The sequence below is a fragment of the Mytilus galloprovincialis genome, chromosome 6 (assembly GCF_965363235.1).
Source record: "Mytilus galloprovincialis chromosome 6, xbMytGall1.hap1.1, whole genome shotgun sequence".
NCBI lineage: Eukaryota > Metazoa > Mollusca > Bivalvia > Mytilida > Mytilidae > Mytilus > Mytilus galloprovincialis.
The window spans coordinates 92,097,394-92,119,958 of record NC_134843.1 but is presented as its reverse complement, the minus strand read 5'-3'; the positions used below and the strand labels follow the sequence as shown (position 1 = coordinate 92,119,958).

The window sequence follows — 22,565 nt, the reverse complement described above, 5'->3', positions numbered from 1 at the left end:
TAAGACATATTGGTAGTAAAATCTGGATCATAGAGATTTTCAACTTAAATTTAATCATTTATCATGTTTATATGCACAGCAATGTATTGCAGTCTTCCAAGATATGTTTTGTTAACTAGTGATACATTGTACTGTGCCAAGTATATATATTGTACTGTGTCAAGTATATATATGCTTTCAATTATAATTAAGTCAAGTGCTTCCATTGTCAATATTTTGAGAAAAATTCTTGATCAGCTCAAACCTATAGAAAAAGACTCTCAATACTCAAATATGTTCTTTTTGAAAATTTAGATTTGATGTTCTTTCTTTAGGGTTGTTTCTTATAACATAAATATTGTTTCCATGTTCACGGTTGACACAATGTCAAGTCTCAATAATATTTCATTGAATATATAATTCAAGTATGGGGGTCTATGTGCAATATCAATGGAAACAATTGTTAAAATGAAGTTAAGGACACAAATTTACATAGAGCTGTACATGTTGTACAATAGCTTATTAGCTCATTACCGAAGTACAAAATAGATATAGGAAGATGTGGTGTGAGTGCCAATGAGACAACTCTCCATCCAAATAACAATTTATAAAAGTAAACCATTATAAGTCAATGTACGGCCTTCAGCCTTGGCTCACACCGAACAAAAAGCTTTAAAGGGCCCCAAAATTACTAGTGTAAAACCATTCAAACGGGAAAACCAACGGTCTAATCTATATAAAAAACGAGAAAAGAGTAATTCTGTTTTGATTTTTGTTCAATCATCAGGATCATTGAATTTAAAATTGACATGCATACCGCATTAGATTGCATTTACTAGTGACTCTTTTTACACCAACTGAAAGATGAACACCCTTTTCCAATAAAATATCATGAATATTGGCTATTGTGTCTAGAGTCTGCAAATGTCAAACATTCTTACACTGATTAAACATGATCATGTCAAGCTAATGTAATGAGCAGTTTCATTGTATTTTGATTTCCTGCATCACAAACATTGATTTTAATATATACATAGTAAAAATCATTTCTTAAGTTCATAAGATGCATAAGGAGGATAACAACAAAAAGTCCCCCCCCCCTTTTCTCAAAAATAAATAAATAAAATAATAGTCCTAAAACAAATTAAGTTAAGTCAATTCTTGTGAAAGAGATTGTTATAGTCTATAATGTATATTAAAAATGAATAATTAATTCCTTTTATAAATAGTTAATGAATAGGTTCTTACAGCTTTCACATTAGTTGTACATCATATTTATTGATAATCAATCAGTAATTGAAATATAGGTATGAACATAGCAATCTTGTCATTGATTACATTTAAATGGAAATTTATTGTAATTCATATATTTTATTCAAAATACAAACATACAGGACAAAAGAAGCTTTAAAGGAAACCTTGTTGCACTTAAGATAAGCCTAAGTTTAATGGTATGAAAATATTGTAGCATCCAGTTAAAATGCCATTATTTATGTATTTTATGAGAAATGTATTAAACAAAAGTTATTACTGTGAAATATCTTATTTATCTTTTGAACTGTAATTTTGGATTGATTAGGTAATGTGTACATAATTAAGGCTTGAACTGTAACTTTGATTGATTGGGCAATATCTTTGAATTTATCGCTATGATAGGTTTTAACTGTAATTTTGATTAATTGAGGTATTTTTTTAATTTATGTTAGAATATTTTTTTTGAGACAATGCCTCTTTGGGTCAGCAACATAGTAGATACATGTACATGTCTTATAGATTACCATAATGACAGATGATTATTTTTTATACTTTTTACATTCTTTTTTTTAATTTCTCTTAACAGTTTTATCATCAAAGCTTTCAACAGTTGGTGGACTTGTTCCTTCCAAACCCGATCCCTATGCAGAAATAAGTGTTGATAGTCAGCCTCCAAGGAAAACAGAAATCTTAAAGAAAACACTAACACCAAAATGGGATGAAGATTTTACTTTGTAAGCTATAATAAAACATTGGTTGTGATCACATATAAAACAAGAACTTATCCTTCATGTAAACAGTTGACAGAACAGAGAGAGTGCAACTAGTATGATGTACAGTCCAAACTAACTGTTGATGCATGCACTTTCCTCTTGCATGAAAGTTTTATGCGTTGAGATCTTGTTTTTACAGTATTACTATTTATAAAAATAATTCAGAGTCTATTTTGTAATCCTAAATGATAAAGATGATACAACTGCCTTTTTAAACACATTCTGAGATGTCTGTTTTATTTTGTCCATTCATAGTAAGAGGTCCTTAATTTGAATAGTAGTTTATCATGTTTATATGTACACATCAGCCTTTTTCGTGTTTTTAGTTAAAGAAAATATATATTTTCATTGACAGGTTGGTGACACCTTATTCCAAGTTAGATATAAAAGTTTTTAGCAACAACACATTCAGAGCAGCTACTTTGGTCGGTACTGCATCAGTGGAGTTACATGGAATACTTCTAGAAAATCGGGGCAAATGTAAGTACATTAATTAAGGCTTTACATTGTACAGTATAGAGAGTGCAAGGCATTTTTCTTCTTCTCAATGAGGAATTTTTTAGACCATCTCTAGAAAAAATTCTTTTTGTGTATAGAATCATTGGAGATATTGTGTTTTCTTTCCATTAGAGTTTCGTATCTTTTATCATGACCAGAAATTTACTCTAGACGAATCTATAAACACTACACAGTTTAGGTAAAAATATTTGAATCAAGAAAACATGTACAGTGGAGTCCCCAGTGGCCGATGATACTGTGCATTAGCTGATTTCGTCATATCAACACAGTAACACAAATTGAATCGTTCTTGTTATTGTTTTAGGCTTCCGAAGAGATAAAAAAGAATAACATTGATAAGTTCAAGAGATAAAGAATTACGGCAATCCCGTGATTTACAATATTTGGCCAACTTCCATTAAAAAAATAACATCATCAGATAATATTTGTTTTATTTAAGTCAGATTTATATCAAATTGAAATAATTTTTGCTCTGCATCCTTAGCAGTGTTTTTGGTTCAAATTCAGCTATATTTCGGAGTAAAAAATCTTTCCTTTATTCAAAATAAGCTATTTTTTAAGGCATGCGCGAAATCACCGGGCATTGGAGGAACTCTCAGAACAGGTGTTTCCCAAATTTTGGACACACAATACACAAAATCTTCAGGGTGAAACCATACAAACAGAATATTTTATGAAATAAAAGTATGTTATGAATGTGCTCACACAATATTATCCAAATATTGGTTTTATCAGTTGAATGAAGTCAAGTCATAAGTCTTAGGTGCACGGAAACACCAGACTGCACTGTAGATGGCAAAATGATTGCATCCAGAGATTTTATATCCTGCAGGCAGACATTTTAACATAAAACTATAAATTTGCAGTATTAGAACAGTTATCCAGATGTTTTCTTGTGCCTGTAGTACCTATAAATGAAAATTTAACATATATTAAATAAATTTGGCTTGCACCTCTGGCTATTCAATTGTTTCTGTGTATATGTATGTACATGATGTTCAAAGGTTTAATGATGAAATAAGAAAAAATAGCAGAATCTAATATCAAAATTTGAAAATAATTTGTGAAGTTGTAATATAAATTTGTTCTTGCAGTGGAACATGTTACCAAATCAACAGAACTTACTTTGGAAGGGAAAGGGAAAACGGGTGAGATTTCTCTTACTCTACACGGCATGAATGTCAACATGACCAAGTTTCCAAAGAAAAACCACAGCAGACATGCACAGTCTCATACCAATGGTGCGTATAGATATGTTGAGAATTTTATGCAAATTAATAATGTAATGTGTCCGATATTTTATGTCTTATGTTTATAATGTTACTTTGTAGTTTAGTACATGTAGTAAGATACAACTTCATGGTAAACTCTGACATGATTATAAATCTAGTGAAATATTAATATAAGATGTATCAAGCTTGAAATAGAAACAAAGGAAATGCAGCCTGTTTAGGGTTATAGTAACAAAACAGCAACCCAGCATTACAAGAAAAACATAAAAACAATATATTGAGATTTAAAGACAAATGTTCATACTATAATTATAAAAGCTATGAATAATATTAACAGATACCTATTACCGGTATAAAAAAATAAGGGTAAAAGAAACATGAGAAAACAAAATTGTATCATAAATTATAAATAAAAAATGCATATTAGTACTTTTACCATGTTTACTTGAGTATCAAAATAGTCTACCAATCAATAATTATCAGAAGTAGATAATTTCTCTCATTGTCTCCGAATCAGCTGTCAATAGGGTTTGTTTTAATATTTTAGAAACATATTTTTCACATGGATAGATATCCTTATTTACAAATTTGAATCTACAAAAATCTACAAAAATTAAAGGTTTAAAGGTTGAAGTGTGTACACTTGTAATGTTACAGTCAATTAAATTTATATTTAAAGCAACTATGATAAAGAATTGAGCACTGTCTGATATTTTTACTTGAATTTAGGTCAAGTTGCCAGTGGAAGTAGTACTAGTAGTGGCAATACCCCAAGGCGACCAGCTGATGGTGGCAGATCTTCAAATAGAAGAGCTCCTCCTGTGCCGCCACCCCCAAACAGATCAGGAGCTGCCTCAGGCTCAGCTAGTAAGTACAGCTATAGAACCGTTTATGTAAAAACCAATATTGCAGATTCTCCTATAAACATTACTGTTACTTTGAAGAATCCAATACATTAATGATATTTGAAATTATTGATATTTTTGTCAATATGTTAGTTAAAACAAGAAAGGATGAAACAACAACATACAGAATGCATTACATTAGAATAACAGCTTTGAAGGCTTTTTAATTTATTTGATGAGTAGGAATTTTGAAGAAAAAATATACACATGTTTGATTATTTATTAGATGTTATTGCAGATTTTAAGAATCTATATATCGTTCCTAGGTTTTTTATAGCTTCAAAAACTTTAAAAGATTCTGAAGCTTAAAAACTGAGAATTTCCATTAAAAGTATTATAAATGAGTTACAGGTTTAAAAGAAAAACCTTGCAAAGTATAGATTTTAAGTTGTTTTGTTCTTTCAGATACAACATCGTCCACAACAAATAGTCCGTCATCAAGACCACAACAGAATGGTGATGTCCATGGGGCAGGAGCATCTGATGGTACTGCTGGTGCACCACTCGCCCCTCCTCCAGGGAATCCCCCACCTTCGTCTGCAGGGAATCTAGCTCCTCCATCAGGGGACCCGCCAGCACCCAATGCAGGCACCAATAATAACAATGAGGAAGAACCACTTCCTGCAGGGTATGTATACAGGTTATCTCCCCTTGTTCATGGGGAAAGGGAATAAGCATACTACACATGTAAGGTGTTTAGAGACTTGTACTGAAAAATAGAATTACTTGAGACTTTTTATAATTTTGATTTTTGGTTGACATAAATAATTTGCATACTCAAATATCAAATTTAGATAAAAAAAAGCACAACATATTTAAATGTATGAATAATTTCTTTAATTTCACTGTGCACATTAAGCTTGAAATATGTGTTATTTCAACATCCAAGACTTGATCTCTTACATTCTTTAATTTAAGTTGGGAAGAGAGATCAGATGGCCATGGAAGAAAATATTATGTTGATCATAATACACGAACTACAACATGGGAACGACCACAACCATTACCTCCAGGGTAAGAATTCATCAGGGAGAAGTAATTTTCCAATTATATTTTTAAACGATTAGGATTATTATTACTTTCAGCATGTTTAGAATCTCCATAATTCTGAATAGAATGAAAAAAGTGCTCTCTGTAAAATTATGATTTCATGAGAAATTTCATAACATACTATCCTATTAGTATTATTATGATTATAGCAAATAAAGGCAAATCTGAAACCCTGTTAGATGACAAGTTATGTTAAATATGATTAAAGAGGTTAATGCATTTAGGAACCACAAGCTCTTAGCCTTACTTTTTATTGAGCATCATGTTATTGGATAATGATTGAATCCAAATAAGTTTGAGTTCAAAGGTCAAGGTCACATCAATTAAAAGGTTAAAGATGATGACATTATAAATCTCTTGTCTAGAATCTATCTGCAGTTAACACTGTAAACATTTTCCAAGTATTATTATTGGTTAAAAGAGAAAAAATAATTCAAAGTTAGTGGGGTTATGAGGGGATGCTCTGCTTTGGTCCTTAGCATGATATTTTTCCTCAATCTCCAGTTATCCCAATGAGTACTAAATGAAAATTTTGATGGACAATTGTTAACAGTAAAATTCAAAAGTATATAAAATTAGAATTTTTTGCTAATGGCATTTGCACTTATATTTGCAGATGGGAAAGGCGAGTAGACAATAGAGGTAGAGTATACTATGTAGATCACAACAGTCGAACAACAACATGGCAGCGACCCACTACAGACATTATCAGTAATTATAATCAATGGGATTCATGGAGGAATCAGAGAAACATGGCATTGGAAAACTTACAGAACAGATTCTTGTTCCCTAATCCAGCTACAATGGTACAGGATGATCCTTTAGGATCACTACCAGATGGCTGGGGTAAGTCTAAAGTATACAATAACAGGAGATATGGAGTCAACTCTAAAATAATGACACAAAAATAAACATCTTGCCATCAACATATGGTCTACACAATATGTCAACTTATATATGATGAAGTTTTAACAGAGACTTTCAGAAATCTTCTATCCTAAATAAAAAAAACAATATTGATATATAACTATAGACAACTGCTTCCATCTTTGGACAAGGTAATGAACAATTGGCAGTGTTAAAATAGTTTAATAGAGATTTAAAACTTCCCTCTAATATTATCTGTCAACTGTTTAAAAATAACATGATATGTGTTAATATACATGATATAATAAAGGAGGATCTTTAGTTTATATGCTAATGATTTTAAATTCATTCTATAAAGACCTCTTGATACAAAGGTCTGGTACTTTGAATACTTTATCTTACAATTTTAATATGAGTAATTGTAACCTCTATCAATAAGATCACAAACTTTCTGTTTATGTAGGTAGAGTCATGTTTGTAATTTAAAATATGATATGGTTTTTTTTTTATGTTTACAGAAAAGAGAGTTGACCCAAATGGAAGAGTATATTTTGTTAACCATAAAAATAGAACAACACAATGGGAAGATCCAAGAACACAAGGGTAAGTTTATCTAAATTATCAAGAATAAGGTCATACTAATATCTATTGGTCGACAAATCATTGCTTTTGTAAAAATACTCATAAATAATATTCAGGCTTTGTATGTTGTGTTATCTTGATGGTGTGTGTAGCGGTGAAGGGAGAGGTTATGTGATTGTCAAATAAAAGAAAAAAATATAGAAAATGGTGAGAATTTTGTGAAATTGTTCCATTTGAGCTTGTTGTATTTCCTTAAAAATTTCACATGAGTTGCATACCAGAATTTTTTTTAATACAAGGTAATGGGTGTTCTCGAATTTATTGGGTGGGGAGATTTAAAAGTCTCAAAATATATTAGATATGATTGCTTTCATTTTTCTCAAGAATTGGTAAGAATTGTGATTAAAATGACAATTTTATTTAACAGGGAGTCAGAGTGGCTCCCTCCCCCTATTGTGCTTAATTCTGGAAAAGGTTCTTACTGCAAATGTCATTTATCCTAATTTGAATAAAAAAAAAGACATATAATATACCCCTACCCTCTAATTGAATATCCTCTCCTTATTTAAATGACCCTTTCAGTTAAAAGCAACATTGTACGACCTTATATCAATAAATGTTTTTTGTTCCAGTATAATACAAGAGGATCCTTTACCTGAAGGATGGGAGATGAGATACACTTCAGACGGCGTCAGATACTTTGTGGATCACAACACAAAAACTACCACATTCCAAGATCCACGAGGGGGCCAGTCAAAAGGGTGAGTAGATTATTTTTGTGTTTCTGCATAACTCGTCCTATAGTGAACAATAGAGCTATGTGTTCCTAAGTTCAACTTTGTGTATTTTAGAAGAACGCTTTGCATCTGCAGGGGTATCATTTGTGTCTCCCAGATACAAAAATATCACAAAGAAAGTCCTACATTTGTTTTGATACTGTTACTTCAGAGTGGAGTGCCGTGGCATCACTTTGTCCAGTTTATATCTTGGTTGTGTATATGTTCCTTTGATGAATCTTTTATGTACTAAATAATGAATCATTTTAGAAAGTGCACAACAAGTTATCCTCTTATTTCATCAATTAAAATGCTACAGGCTTTTTATACAAAGAAAGTCTGTTGTGACCTGCTTCACTGAAGGCGAAAGCTAGTCTAATAAACGAATGACTCTGTTGCCATCAAATGGCTTCTATGAATGGCAATGATTAATGGTTGTTCTGCAGCTTGACAGTAGCCAGTAATCTGCTGTGTACACACTTCCTTTTTGTCGATCGATTGAAATTTTACAATACTTTTGCACAAAGAAAATTTCGTCTTAGTTTTTTGCTATGAAAGGAAATGATTTTATATTAGATATATGCAGCTTGATAATGTGAAGTCAATGGAAGTTGTACCAAGTAGACAATTTTAACAAATGCTGTTTAGCTACTTCCTGGTTGCTGATAGCTTGAACTTTTACAACACCAATTGTATGAGGAAAAGCTTTTCTTGGCTACGTAGATAGAATGCTACAATCCGTCAGATAATATGCTCCAATCCATCAAATAATATAAATTATTGTCAGTCTCATTATGTTACGTGCTCCAGGTAATCTGACAATATATCTCACTATTGAACATGCTCCAGCTCATCCACAATACTTAATATCTTTGAATCGTCAGCTTTCTGTAAAGGTTGAGAGACAGGCCTGTTTCATTATGCCCATATACATACATTGTAATAATGTAAAGTGAATGACAGTAACTGTTTAAGATTTAAGATTGGCGCAACTGATCCGAAAGGAACTGCCTTGCTACACACGCCGATCTACAGGCCACCAGCATATACATGGACCAAGGAATATGCCCTACTAGCGACGAAATAACAACTGAACCAAAATGAACAAGATGTCTGATACCACCTTAACATATATAAATGATAGCAGCGGTAAATGATAGCAGAAGAAACGTACCATGGGTGCCGATCTTAAATGAACTAGGAATTCACAACCATGCCATTAAACAGACCAACTACTGCAGACGATCCAAAACTTATATAGAGACACCAAATAATGAACAAGGGGACATTTTTTGACAATTTTATTTTACATAGCGGCGACCATAATCTTCCTATTGTTGCCAATGCACCAGGAAGTAGTAACCTCCAACAATGGCCAGGTTGGAAGAGAAGCCTTGCGAAGTGGTAGGAACCCTGGGAAGTTCGTCCAATTAGATACCAAGCTTTTAGAATAATTTCATGTATCATATAATAGTAAAACAAACTCAAGTTACATTGTAAACAAACTTTAATTTTCTATATTTATCTTATCTATTTATAACTCTGTATTGCTTCTTTCACTTTTCATTGTTTCTCTCACCATGACGAAGTCAAATTTTATGCACCACTTTGAGTACTTCAGGGATGAATTTCTGTATAAAAATTGTCCTGATGAAGCCTGCCTTGCAGGCAAAACATGTAGATTTGAAGTGTTGTTGTCAATTTGGTGTATTATCATATATCATTGTATATAGAATGATGATAATTTTCCACTCAGCACTATTTATACCCCCGCTTTAAAAAAGGGGGGTATACTGTTTTACCTCTGTCTGTCCGTCAGTCAGTCCGTCCCATGAAACTTTCATCACATTTTTCTCAGGAACTACACATCCACCTTTTCTGTAATTTGGTATCAACATTTATATATGTCAGCCATACCGTGTGATGCGTTTTCAGATTCATCACTTGACAATTTCCTGTTTACCGAACACTTGTCTGATTTTACACATGATAGCCAAGTTGAAAATTTTCGTCCCATTTTTCTCAGGAACTACAATACAAGGATTTCTGAAATTTGGTTTCAGGATTTATATAAGTCAGCTATACCGTGTGATGTGTGATGCGTTTTCAAATTCATCACTCGACAACTTCCTGTTTACCGAACACTTGCATATTTTTATTCTCTCTAGCTAGTATACAATGCTGTACATCCTTTATCATTGGATATTTTCCGTTAATTGTCACTTGAAAAGTTTTCACTGTCAACTTAGTTTGAAAGACAAAAAGTTCATTTTAAAATTGCAGTAAAATTGTAATGACCTCCTGTTTTGTAAATCTCAGACTTACAATGACTAAACAAAGATATTGACAAAACAAGTTTGAATTGAAAAATTTGTACTAGAGTAGTATTATTCAGATTTTGACAATGTTTGTGTGATATAACCACACCATAAAAATAAGGGACTATTTCCAGACGTCTGTTTACAGTACATGGGTCATCTGATCATCTGACAAATGTCTCATCCTTCCAAGAATATTTTGTTATTTGCTGAACTTTTAAGGAATAAACCTTCCTGATAGACTAATCTGATGAAGTATTCAAAATTGTCTTTCAAAATAACAACAATACTTTCTCTGTGATAAGCCTCATTGAACTGATCATCAGACACTTTGTCTGACATTGATGGTATTTGTACAATGATAGAGAGTTCACGAATCATTAACTTTTGTAAATACTTTTGATTGTGGATGTAATAAAGTCATGAAAGTGATTAAAATCTTATTTGTTTTGCTCAATGTGAAGTAATCAGATAATAAAACAAACAATTACCACAATAACAAGGAAACTATTCACCAATATTATTTGCATTCATATGAGTATTATAAAGGAGCTCTTGAGTATGGATTCCACAAATTCCAATCTCTATAAAAAAAAACTGGTACCATTGTTCCCAGAAACAGGCAATCTTGCCTTTCAAATTCAATATCATATATGTTTGTTATTATTCAAGACAAATTTTCCAAAAGGGATTTACATTGACCCCATGTCCTTTCAGCTTTCATATTACGTAAAAAATACACCAAATTATTATATTTTTAAAGTTGGAGCTTTATGCATAGGAACTTTATGGGGGAAAGTTGTACTATCTTCTTTATTTTCTTCCTGACTACTCTAAATTAATGGTCTCATATGTGTTGATAAGGCAATCTTTAGTTAGGAGTTGCATTTCTGATTATGTGCCAGTACATGGCAGTGTATGTTATGAGTACAACATCTCTGATCTCTCTCTTACAATACTTGAGTAAATATTTGTAGTGCAGATAAATGATATTTCAAGTTATAGCTTATAACCTATGTTTTTTAAAGGTTATTTTAATGCCCCACCCATAGGCATTATGTTTTTTCTATCAATGTATCAATTTGTCTGTTCATCCACTTGTCTGTCTGATCATTTATCTGTCCTGCTTCATATTTAAGGGATTGGACAAGGTAGTTTTTGATGAAGTTGAAATCCAATCAACCTGAACTTTAAATACACATGTTCCTTATGATATGTATGTTAGGATCTTTAATTTTAATGCCAAATTAGATTTTTGATCCCAATTTCACAGTCCACTGAACATAAAATTTGATAGTGGGAGATGGGCATCCATGTACTAAGGACACATTCTTGTTTCATGAATTTATTGACCACGACATCAGATTTACACAATGATTTATAAAAATCAAATTTAATACTTTTACCAATCCAACAAAGATATTAAATGTATCAGTTACTATAAATGTAGACAATAGAATAAAGATTTCAGCTTTGAAGTTATTTCATTACTCTTCCATTTCATTTGCAGTATAAAAATTTAAAATTAATGCAAAAAAATACCCTGTTAAAAGGTTTTATGGTAATTGGATTGAGCTATAGTTATTACATTTATTTTCTATTGATTAGATAATTGTTTTAAATAACTGTAGTTTATGTTACATGGTTTTTATTAAAAGGCTGTTTCAATGTGGAACATACATGATATGGGTTAATTAAACTAGCAACCAGAAAATATTGTCTTTACTGTAAATAGTGATCAAATAATAGGTCCTACTTTTTGCCCCTAAATGTTAATGTTATTGCATGTTTCTTATAGAGGGACCTATATATTTGTGTATGTTTTGTGTAATTGAAAACACTGCCCTCTTGAACTCTGAAAAAAATGACCTCTTCTGAACTTGTACCAAATATAAAAAAGAAGATGTGGTATGATTGCCAATGAGACAACTATCCACAAAAGACCAAAATGACACAGACATTAACAACTATAGGTCATGTACGGCCTTCAACAATGAGCAAAGCCCATACCGCATAGTCAGCTATAAAAGGCCCCGATAAGACAATGTAAAACAATTCAAACGAGAAAACTAACGGCCTTATTTATGTAAAAACAATGAACGAAAAACAAATATGTAACACATAAACAAACGACAACCACTGAATTACAGGCTCCTGACTTGGAACAGGCACATACATAAATAATGTGATGAGGTTAAACATGTTAGCGGGATCCCGACCCTCCCCCTTAACCTGGGACAGTGGTTTAACAGTACAACATAAGAACAAACTATAAAAATCAGTTGAAAAAGGCTTAACTCATCAGATGGACATTTTTTGACTGAATAAAAACTATTTTGGTACAGTTATTACTGTTCATATATTTTCTTTTTCTCCATATATTGAATATCGTGACAGTTTTAAAAGTCAATATTAAAGATGACATTGTATTTTGTTATTAAATTCTATCAAATGTTTTTAAAGATTTTTATTAATCCCATGAGTGTAAAATGTTAAAAGGAAAACATAATTGACAATATACATGATATTACTGTTGTGTAAATTATAGAATAGTTGTTGAAATAAGAAAAAAAATGTTTTTTTCCCCATTACTTGAAATTTGCATTTTAATGTTTTGGGTTATGAAATCAATACTTCCTGTCCTATACATAACAATTACATTGGACTTCTCACTTATCCTGGTTTATGTAAACTTGTCATTGGCAAGCTGCCAAATGTATTTATTTGTATGTTAATAAATCGTGACCAAAAGGTAAAAGGCTTAAGACTAGTTTAAAATGTAGAACTAATAAACTAATGACCCTTTTTCTGCATGACAAATCTTAAATGATTTAAAAATTGATTTAAGGAATCAGACTATAGTATTGTTACCATACTTCACATATCTCTGAAATTAACTATATGTAGATAAATATAGATTTAATCAATAATATATTATAAATGTATGTATAGCCTTGATAAGCTTGGCATACATAACTGCCCCTATAGCTCAGTGGTTAGAGCACTGGTCTCGTAAACCAGGGGTCTTGAGTTCGACTCTCAATGGGGGCAAATTATTTTTGGGTGTGGTTTTGGTTTTTGGAATTGATTACAAGGTTGAAATAATCAATAAAAATTGATAAAACTATGTATTAGCTAATTATAATGAATTACAATGAAATCTGAAAATTGATTTTCAATTCACCATCACAAATCTATTGTACATGTTGTATGTAGAGACATTTCTCTGATTAGCTAACAGTGGTAAAGAAAATGAAAGGAGTAAATCAAGTACAAAATGGCAGAGAAAGTTAGGAATCAATCAAGTCCTATATATATAATCATTGATTTTTCAAAGAAAAGGAAGAAAATAATTTTCCAGTGTTTTCTTAGCTGTCCAAGGTATATTTGTCAATGTGAACTTTCTCCTTGAGCAATAGTCATCATAAAAAAAAATTATATACATAATGCATGTGCATTCAATATATATATAAAAAAGGTAGACACATACATAATGTGGCATTGTTACACATGTTTGAAGAATGAATTGGTACAGTTTGTCTGTCCATAAGCCTGTCAATGTTACAGTGATCATGATGTGCAGATCTTCCTGAAACAACAGATGAAATCTGGAACACATTTTAAGGTCGTCCAAATTGTAATGACCAATTTACTCTAGGCTAAAAGGTGACCACACATTACTGATGATTTTTGTCAGATATTTTATTGTATCATATATCATACTCTTTTAAGCATATGCGTTTCCCTTTTATGCATACGTGTATTTCCACAGTGTTCTTTTTTGCAGTAATTGGGAGGAAATAATTTTCATATTCTGTAATGGCAAATATATTTACTGCAATTCAAGAATGTTTTAGGATGAAACTGAAACAATAGATAATTTAAAATGATGTTGAACAAAAATACAGATTTCTTCCAGGTTATATGAATATGATCATGATAATGCTTTTCATCTCCTAAAACTATATTCTTTTTTATTTCAGTCCCAAAGGTGCATATGGTGTTCCTATTCAGTATGAGAGAAGTTTCCGGTGGAAGTTAGGACAGTTTAGATATCTATGTCAATCCAATGCTTTACCAGGACACGTTAAAATCACAGTCTCAAGAGACAATCTATTTGAAGATTCTTTTGCTCAGGTATGTAAGCTTCACTAAAGACAGGGGTGGATCTAGCCATTTTCAAAAGGGGGGTTCCCAACCAAGGATAAAGGAGGGGGTTGAATTCCAACCATATATCTCCATTCAAATGCATTGATCTTTATAAAAAGTGGGGTTCTAACTCTTGGAACCCTTACCCTGGATCCGCCACTGAAAGGGTATACATACAAAAAGCATGTAAGATAATAGTTTGATTCACAATGAACAAAATAGTTTTTTGTTTTGAAATTTGCCTGTACTATTTGCATGATTTAATAAGTTTCCATCTTTCACGTGTAAAAATAACCCAACTAAAAAACATGTAACATAAAAATAATGTTTACTAAGCTCATATATAACAAGAAGTTTTGCAGTTATCTATAGATGAACAATTACATTATTGATATTGTGTTCAACAATTGTGACTTAAACAAAAGTCCATTTACCAACAACCGTTGAACTGAGATCTTGGGTATATACCAATGAGACAGCTTATCCAAGTACACTTAAAACTGGAAGTCATTTAGAATCTCACACATAAAACTTTAACTCAGTATGCAAGAGTACAATACTTGTGACCAAAATACCAATTGAAGTATTTTGAATAGTTTACTTCTGAGTATGATACTCTTACTCAAAAGTCTTATGACCATAAGAGGTCAGCATGCAGTCTTCAACAAAAGACAAAAATAATGTCAAATAGAATATAGATTTAGGGACTATTATATATTTTTTTAACGAATGTTCATTATAAATACATGAAATATGTTTTTAGATAATGAGGTTACAGCCATTTGACCTGAGAAGACGATTATACATAATCTTTAAAGGTGAAGAAGGTCTAGATTATGGTGGTGTAGCAAGGTTAGTATATATTAAACTGGATATAGTTATCGAGACAATAATAAGACCCAAAAATATTATGAATTACACTTTTTGAAGATGTTGTATGAGCATGATGAGTGCCAATGAGACAACTCTCTTTTCAAGTCACAATTTCTAAAAGTAAACCATTATACATGTAGGTCAAAAGTAAAGTCTTCGACACAGAGCCTTGGCTCACACCAACAGCAAGCTATAAAGGGCCCCAAAAATGACTAGTGTAAAACCATTCAAACAAGACCAACGGTCTAATCTATATAAAAAAAATAGAAACACTTATGAATCACATAAACAAACGACAACTACTGATCATCAGATTCATGACTTAGGACAGGTGCAAACAAATGCAGCGGGTTCAAACTTTTTAATAGATACCAACCTTCACCCTTATCTGAAACAATAGTGTAACATCACAACATAGTTTAGATACCATGCATACATAACAATGTTCACATTTCTGTATGGCCAGATACTTCATTTTCTAACTTCATATTGCTATGTGCTGTGTTTAAATTCCTCATAGATATATATCAACACTTAAGTGAACTGCAAATTTACTACTTGACATGTTTCACCATAAGATCAGCATCAGGACCTACATCTAGTGGTATTGAATAAAGTTTATTTGACTTGCATACCATCCATATCCAATTAATGGATTTCTGTAGAAAACAAAAATAGTTATAAGGCATTGGTTCAGCAGTTCTTTATTTTGTTGTATGTACGTATAACATGAATACTATTATTTTGCTAGTCTAAGTTTAAAGAAACTCTTTACTTTAAGTCACTTTTCGACCACCATAGTTGACAATCAACAGACACAACTTTCTCCTAAGAATGTGATGCCTTATACTGACGTAATGTTGTTTATTTTCTTTCAGAGAATGGTTCTTTCACCTGTCACATGATGTATTAAATCCGATGTATTGTTTATTTGAGTACGCCAGCCATAACAACTATTGTCTTCAGATTAACCCTGCTTCTAGTATTAACCCAGATCACCTTATATACTTTAGATTCATTGGGCGATTTATTGCCATGGTCAGTTTCTTATCAATATTCAAGTCTACTATAATTAAACACATAAAAATGACTATTTACAAAACATAAGAAAACAACATAGTAATAAATATAAGGATACATAGTTTTAAGAAATAATTTAAAACATTATTACCACTGAGTGACTGACAAGTTTCATATATATGTCTTCAAGTTGTAATTTAGTTGTACTATCTCTAAGATACATGTACTCTAAATTAAGAGAAATGAAATTGGACACAAATGGTAAATTAGTAGATCAGAGGACTAGTTTGGTATTTTAAGATTTAAGAAAAGCTAAACATTTACCCTTGTTGGTTGAGGTACATACATTAATGAATGCTGGTAACCATACAACTTGTTTAGATTGTTCTTCCTCATAACCCTGTTAGGGGCCTCTATGTCTTTTGGGGCATATATCTAAATAAAGTGTGTATTATGTTAACATACAAGTGTGTAACATATCATTTAAATGGAAAGATTTAGTCGATCTAGCGTCTGAAAATGAAAAACAGTTGTGGAAAGAGTTAGAAAAAAAAAAATATTATGAATGAATCAGTGTCTCATATATCAATGATATTATTTTGATATGCAAATGGTTTTTTTTTTTGTAACTGTTGCAAATGTTTATATGGTTACTACGAACACAGCTTCCAAGGTTATAATATTAGAAGTAACTTACAAAAGATAAATGTACCATTATATGTTTGTAATTTTAATTGTAGGCCCTTTATCATGGGAAGTTTATTGACAGTGGATTTACATTACCATTTTATAAGAGAATGTTAAATAAGAAGATTATGTTGAAAGATGTAGAAACAGTGGATTCCGAATTCTACAACTCATTAACATGGATCAAGTAAGTTAACATAAGCACAGAATCGAAACTCAGATACAGCTTCTTTACTGTATACCTTACACTAAAATTATTTTCATTTGGCGGCATTTTGTTCAAGGTTATGGTTGTTTTTCTGAAAATGTTTAATATCTCACCCCTCATTTGATTGCTTTTCTATTTACATTGTGTCATGGAACAAATGTATTCGCCCAGTGTATGTTTGCTTGCCTTAATATGTCTTTTGATTTAGTTAAGCCATTTCAATTGATATTTTTATTGTGTCTTTCCATGTTGTGATATATTGTTTTACATAAGGGTAAAGGTTATTTAAACCCGCTGCATTTTTTGTTCTTATGTGTTTCTTGTTTCTCGTTTTTTAGCTCACCTGGCCTAAAAGACCAAGTGAGCTTTTCTCATCACTTGGCGTCCGTCGTCGTCGTTAACTTTTACAAAAATCTTCTTCTCTGAAACTACTGGGCCAAATTAAACCAAACTTAGCCACAATCATCATTGGCGTATCTAGTTTAAAAAATGTGTCCAGTGACCTGGCCAACCATCCAAGATGGCCGCCATGGCTAAAAATAGAACATAGGGGTAAAATGCAGTTTTTGGCTTATAACTCAAAAACCAAAGCATTAAGAGCAAATCTGGCAGGTGTAGAATTGTTAAACAGGTGAAGATCTATCTGCCCTGAAATTTTCAGATGAATCGGATAACCCGTTGTTGGGTTGCTGCCCCTGAATTAGTAATTTTAAGGAAATTTTGCTGTTTTTGGTTGTTATCTTGAATATTATTATAGATAGAGATAAACAGTAAACAGCAATAATGTTCAGCAAAGTAAGATTTACAAATAAGTCAAATGACTGAAATCGTCAGTTGACCCCTTTAGGAGTTATTGCCCTTTATAGTCAATTTTTAACCATTTTTCGTAAATCTTAGTAATATTTTACAAAAATCTTCTCCTCTAAAACTACTGGGCCAAATTAATCCAAACTTGGCCACAATCATCTTTTGGGTTAGTAGTTTGAAAAATGTGTCCGGTGACCCGGCCGTCAAACCAAGATGGCCTCCATGGCTAAAAATAGAACATGGCGTAAAATGCAGTTTTTGGCTTATAACTCAAAACCCAAAGCATTTAGAGCAAATCTGACTGGGGTAAAATTGTTTATCAGTTCAAGATCTTTCTGCCCTGAAATTTTCAGATGAATCGGACATCCCGTTGTTGGGTTGCTGGCCCTGAATTAGTAATTTTAAGGAAATTTTGCTCTTTTTGGTTATTATCTTGAATATTATTATAGATAGAGATAAACTATAAACAGCAATAATGTTCAGCAAAGTAAGATTTACAAATAAGTCAACATGACTGAAATGGTCAGTTGACCCCTTTAGGAGTTATTGCCCTTTATAGTCAATTTTTAACCATTTTTCGTAAATCTTAGTAATCTTTTACAAAAATCTTCTCCTCTGAAACTACTGGGCCAAATTAATCCAAACTTTGCCACAATCATCTTTTGGGTTAGTAGTTTGAAAAATGTGTCCGATGACCCGGCCATCCAACCAAGATGGCCACCATGGCTAAAAATAGAGCATGGGGTAAAATGCAGTTTTTGGCTTATAACTCAAAACCCAAAGCATTTAGAGCAAATCTGACATGGGGTAAAATTGTTTATCAGGTCAACATTTATCTGCTCTGAAATTTTTAGATGAATCGGACAACCCGTTGTTGGGTTGCTGACCCTGAATTGTTAGTTTTAAGGAAATTTTGCTGTTTTTGGTCATTATCTTGAATATTATTATTGATAGAGATAAACTGTAAACAACAATAATGTTCAGCAAAGTAAGATTTACAAATAAGTCAACATGACCGAAATGGTCAATTGACCCCCTTAGGAGTTATTGTTCTTTATAGTCAGTTTTTAACAATTTTCATAAAATTTGTAAATTTTTACTAACATTTTCCACTGAAACTAATGGGCTAAGTTCATTATAGATAGAGATAATTTTAAGCAGCAAGAATGTTCAGTAAAGTAAGATGTACAAACACATCACCATCACCAAAACACAATTTTGTCATGAACATGATGAATCCATCTGCTTCCTTTGATATTCACATAGACCAAGGTGAGCGACACAGGCTCTTTAGAGCCTCTAGTTATATAGATTAGAATGTTGGTTGTCCCGTTTGAATGGTTGTACACTAGTCATTTTTGGGGCCCCTTTATAGCTTGCTGTAAGGCTCTGTGTTGAAGACTTCTTTGACCTATGATGGTTTACTTTTATAAATTGTTACTTGGATGGAGAGTTGTCTCATTGGCACTCAAACCACATCTTATATCTAATAAGGCAATATAAGGATAAAAGTTCAGACCTAATCGGGAAAATTTCAGAATTTATGCCTTGACATGATGTGACTCATCTCGGAGTAGCAGAGTTTTAACATAATGGGAACTGATTGGACCCTAACAGTTTGACATGAGAATTCTCATGCATCTTTTGAGTTCAACATTATGTGAATTGAAAACAGTAGACTAATATGAGCAAAAAATGTATATTTTCAGAGATAACGATATTGAAGAATGTGGATTAGAGATGTATTTCTGTGCTGACTTTGAAATTCTGGGTAAAATTGACCAGCATGAATTAAAGGAGGGAGGTGCAGACATTAAAGTAACAGAAGAAAACAAAGAGGAATATATTAAGTAAGTAAATGTTAAGGAAACCAATAATATTTTCTAAATAATATTGCCTTTTGAAAGGCAGATTTTGTACGGAATAACAGGTTATCCCCAGCCAGCTATATATGAATGAATAATTTATTTAAATGCAATGTGAATTGACATAAAATAATATACAAAAGTTATGCTCAATTATATTTCACCCAACCATATAGGCTTATGAAGTGTTGTCATTTTAAAACTGAATTATGCATGTTGCTACATTTGATTTGTTATGAAAAATGAAGTTTTACAGATTTTTTTGTGTGTTGTTGACAATGTAAACTATGATTTATGTATATTTTATAAGGAGACACTTGTTGCTGGTTTGTAAATCTTTTTTGTGAATGTGTATATGAAATGGACTTGTATAATTCATAATGAAATATTGTTTACACCAAGTAAAAGATATATTTGACAGATTCTTCTGCTGTATAATTTTTATAGTAATTTAATGATTCAGCAGAAATTTACAGTGCTTTCAAGCTTAATTGATTATTCATTGAAACTCCCAAGCTATGCATTAAATATTTACTGCATGATATGGAAACTTTACACAACAAATGCATTTAAATTTTAAATTTATTAAAAATCATTTACTTTTTTTTAAATTATATTGTTACATGTGTTAATGTAGCAAAAAATGACATCATTGATTTATCAATATTACATAATTAATATGTCATTAGTACATGGATTTATGTGATTTATTCATGTGTAATTTAAAACAAGTGTTTAATAGAAATGTAATTATTAGATATGGACTGTTAGTAATGATAGGTACTTTTTTCCCCATTTATCTTTTCATGTACATAGAAATCAGGCATATCGTATATAGAAATAGCAAAGTTCATAATTTGATATAGGATACTTCAAAATCATTCTGATAAATAAGAAAAAAAGAATTATTACATTTTTTTCTTCAAATTTTGAATAAAATCCATTCTCAGGTTTCAGAAGAGGTGCTGTTAAGGAAGTCATGTCCCCTCTTTGAAATGTGCTGTTTTAGACGTGAATTAATAAGAGTTTATCATTTAAATATATATATTTATATCAGGTTATTATATTATTAGTTTACCTATAGGCCTTTTATTTCTGTCTATGATGAACCTGTATTATTTTCAGCCTTATGACCCAATGGAGATTTGCACGTGGTGTAGAAGAACAGACTAAAGCATTCCTGGAAGGGTTCAGTGAAGTTGTGCCATTACAATGGTTACAATATTTTGATGAAAGAGAATTAGAGGTAGAAACAATTAAATATTTTCTATAAAAAAAATATCAAGTCTTTGCCTTCTTAATAAGGATAAATTGATTAATTTCTGTCTATTGGTGATGCAACCCAAAATTTTTTGTTGGACTTGAATTACACGTTTTCATTTAAAAAATGTCGTCTTTGCATTAGATAAGGATAAATTGATTTATTTCTGTTTATTTGTGATGCAACCAAAAACTTATTAACTTTTTGTTGGATTTGAGATTCTGTAGGCATATCAATATATCTGTGATTTATGATAACCGAAAAAACATGAACAATTGTGTGATGACACTAAATTATGTCATTAGTTGTGTTAAAAAAAAGGTATTAAATTTTTTTTCTAATTTGCTAGTTTTAGTAGAGGGCAATAAATGTTATGCTCTGTATGTGTCCCTTCATCTACAGGTTCAATGATTGTTTATCAGAACAAAGTTTTGCTTTAAGTTTGTTAACCATGAAGTAGAGGTCAAATAACTAGAAACATAGTACTCCATTCATTATTAAGTGAGAACTTTCTAAAACTTAAGCCAAACAATAAACTAGAGTGTTAGTATATATGGCACCTGTTGTTTCATGATATTTGTATTTAAAATATAATTTATTGATTAGAAGATCAACAAAATATTTCAAACAAAGATAATCTTACTTAGGTCCTCTGACTTATAGAAATCATCACCATTTCTATTGCTTTCAGTTGATGTTGTGTGGTATGCAGGAAATTGATGTTGATGATTGGGAGAGGAGCGCAATATACAGACATTATCAAAGAAACAGTAAACAGATTATGTGGTTCTGGAAGGTAAAGTATTCTGAACAACATTGAAAGATTGTAATAGAAACCTGGAATCCTTAGGATTCATTGATAAATTGAAAATAAATTGTGTTGAATTGTGTGAAAGAGAAGCAAAAGATACATAAAGAATATTCAAACTCGATGTTGAAATCAAACTGAAGACGCCATCACAAAAAAAAACCAATAAAAACAAATCCTAAAAAATAATTAACTGGGCTAACTAATAAGCAACAAATACATGTAAAAATGTGTACTACTATTTTTCAAGTTTGAAGTAAGAAGCTAAGTTAAACTGATTTGTAACTTGATAAATGTTGTCTTGTTTTAGATTTCCTTGCATTCAAAGGGAGACAAGTACTTGACATTAAGCATTGAATATTTGTTCTATGTGATAAGGTTTTGTCACATTTTTTCCAGAATTGTTAGAATTTAAGGAATAAATAAACTATATATTGCTTTAATTACCTCCACCAATATTTTTCAGATTTCACTATGTATTTTTTTTAAATTTTAGTTCGTGAGAGAAATTGACAACGAAAAGAGAACCAGGTTATTACAATTTGTAACTGGTACCTGTCGACTTCCTGTTGGTGGATTTATGGAACTAATGGGTAAGGAACCAGTATAAGATTCAAATGAATGAAAATGTA

General features: G+C 31.5%; 1 protein-coding gene and 1 non-coding gene across 2 annotated transcripts in view; both read left to right on the top strand.

Annotated features, from left to right (window-relative positions):
- The window catches only part of LOC143080712 (NEDD4-like E3 ubiquitin-protein ligase WWP1), a 30,331-nt gene that overhangs the window by 6,657 nt on the left and 1,109 nt on the right, over positions 1 to 22,565 (top strand). The window contains exons 3-19 of the mRNA XM_076256708.1: positions 1,820 to 1,967; positions 2,362 to 2,486; positions 3,620 to 3,766; positions 4,487 to 4,624; positions 5,068 to 5,290; positions 5,581 to 5,676; positions 6,329 to 6,558; positions 7,098 to 7,182; positions 7,794 to 7,922; positions 14,239 to 14,392; positions 15,168 to 15,256; positions 16,156 to 16,315; positions 17,038 to 17,171; positions 19,709 to 19,849; positions 20,990 to 21,110; positions 21,817 to 21,921; positions 22,430 to 22,526. Of these exons, the coding sequence (XP_076112823.1) occupies positions 1,820 to 1,967; positions 2,362 to 2,486; positions 3,620 to 3,766; positions 4,487 to 4,624; positions 5,068 to 5,290; positions 5,581 to 5,676; positions 6,329 to 6,558; positions 7,098 to 7,182; positions 7,794 to 7,922; positions 14,239 to 14,392; positions 15,168 to 15,256; positions 16,156 to 16,315; positions 17,038 to 17,171; positions 19,709 to 19,849; positions 20,990 to 21,110; positions 21,817 to 21,921; positions 22,430 to 22,526 (2,322 nt within the window). The remainder of the gene's footprint in view (positions 1 to 1,819; positions 1,968 to 2,361; positions 2,487 to 3,619; positions 3,767 to 4,486; positions 4,625 to 5,067; positions 5,291 to 5,580; positions 5,677 to 6,328; positions 6,559 to 7,097; positions 7,183 to 7,793; positions 7,923 to 14,238; positions 14,393 to 15,167; positions 15,257 to 16,155; positions 16,316 to 17,037; positions 17,172 to 19,708; positions 19,850 to 20,989; positions 21,111 to 21,816; positions 21,922 to 22,429; positions 22,527 to 22,565) is intronic.
- Positions 13,234 to 13,306, top strand: Trnat-cgu (transfer RNA threonine (anticodon CGU)). Its single transcript has one exon. It is a non-coding gene; the product is annotated as a tRNA-Thr (tRNA).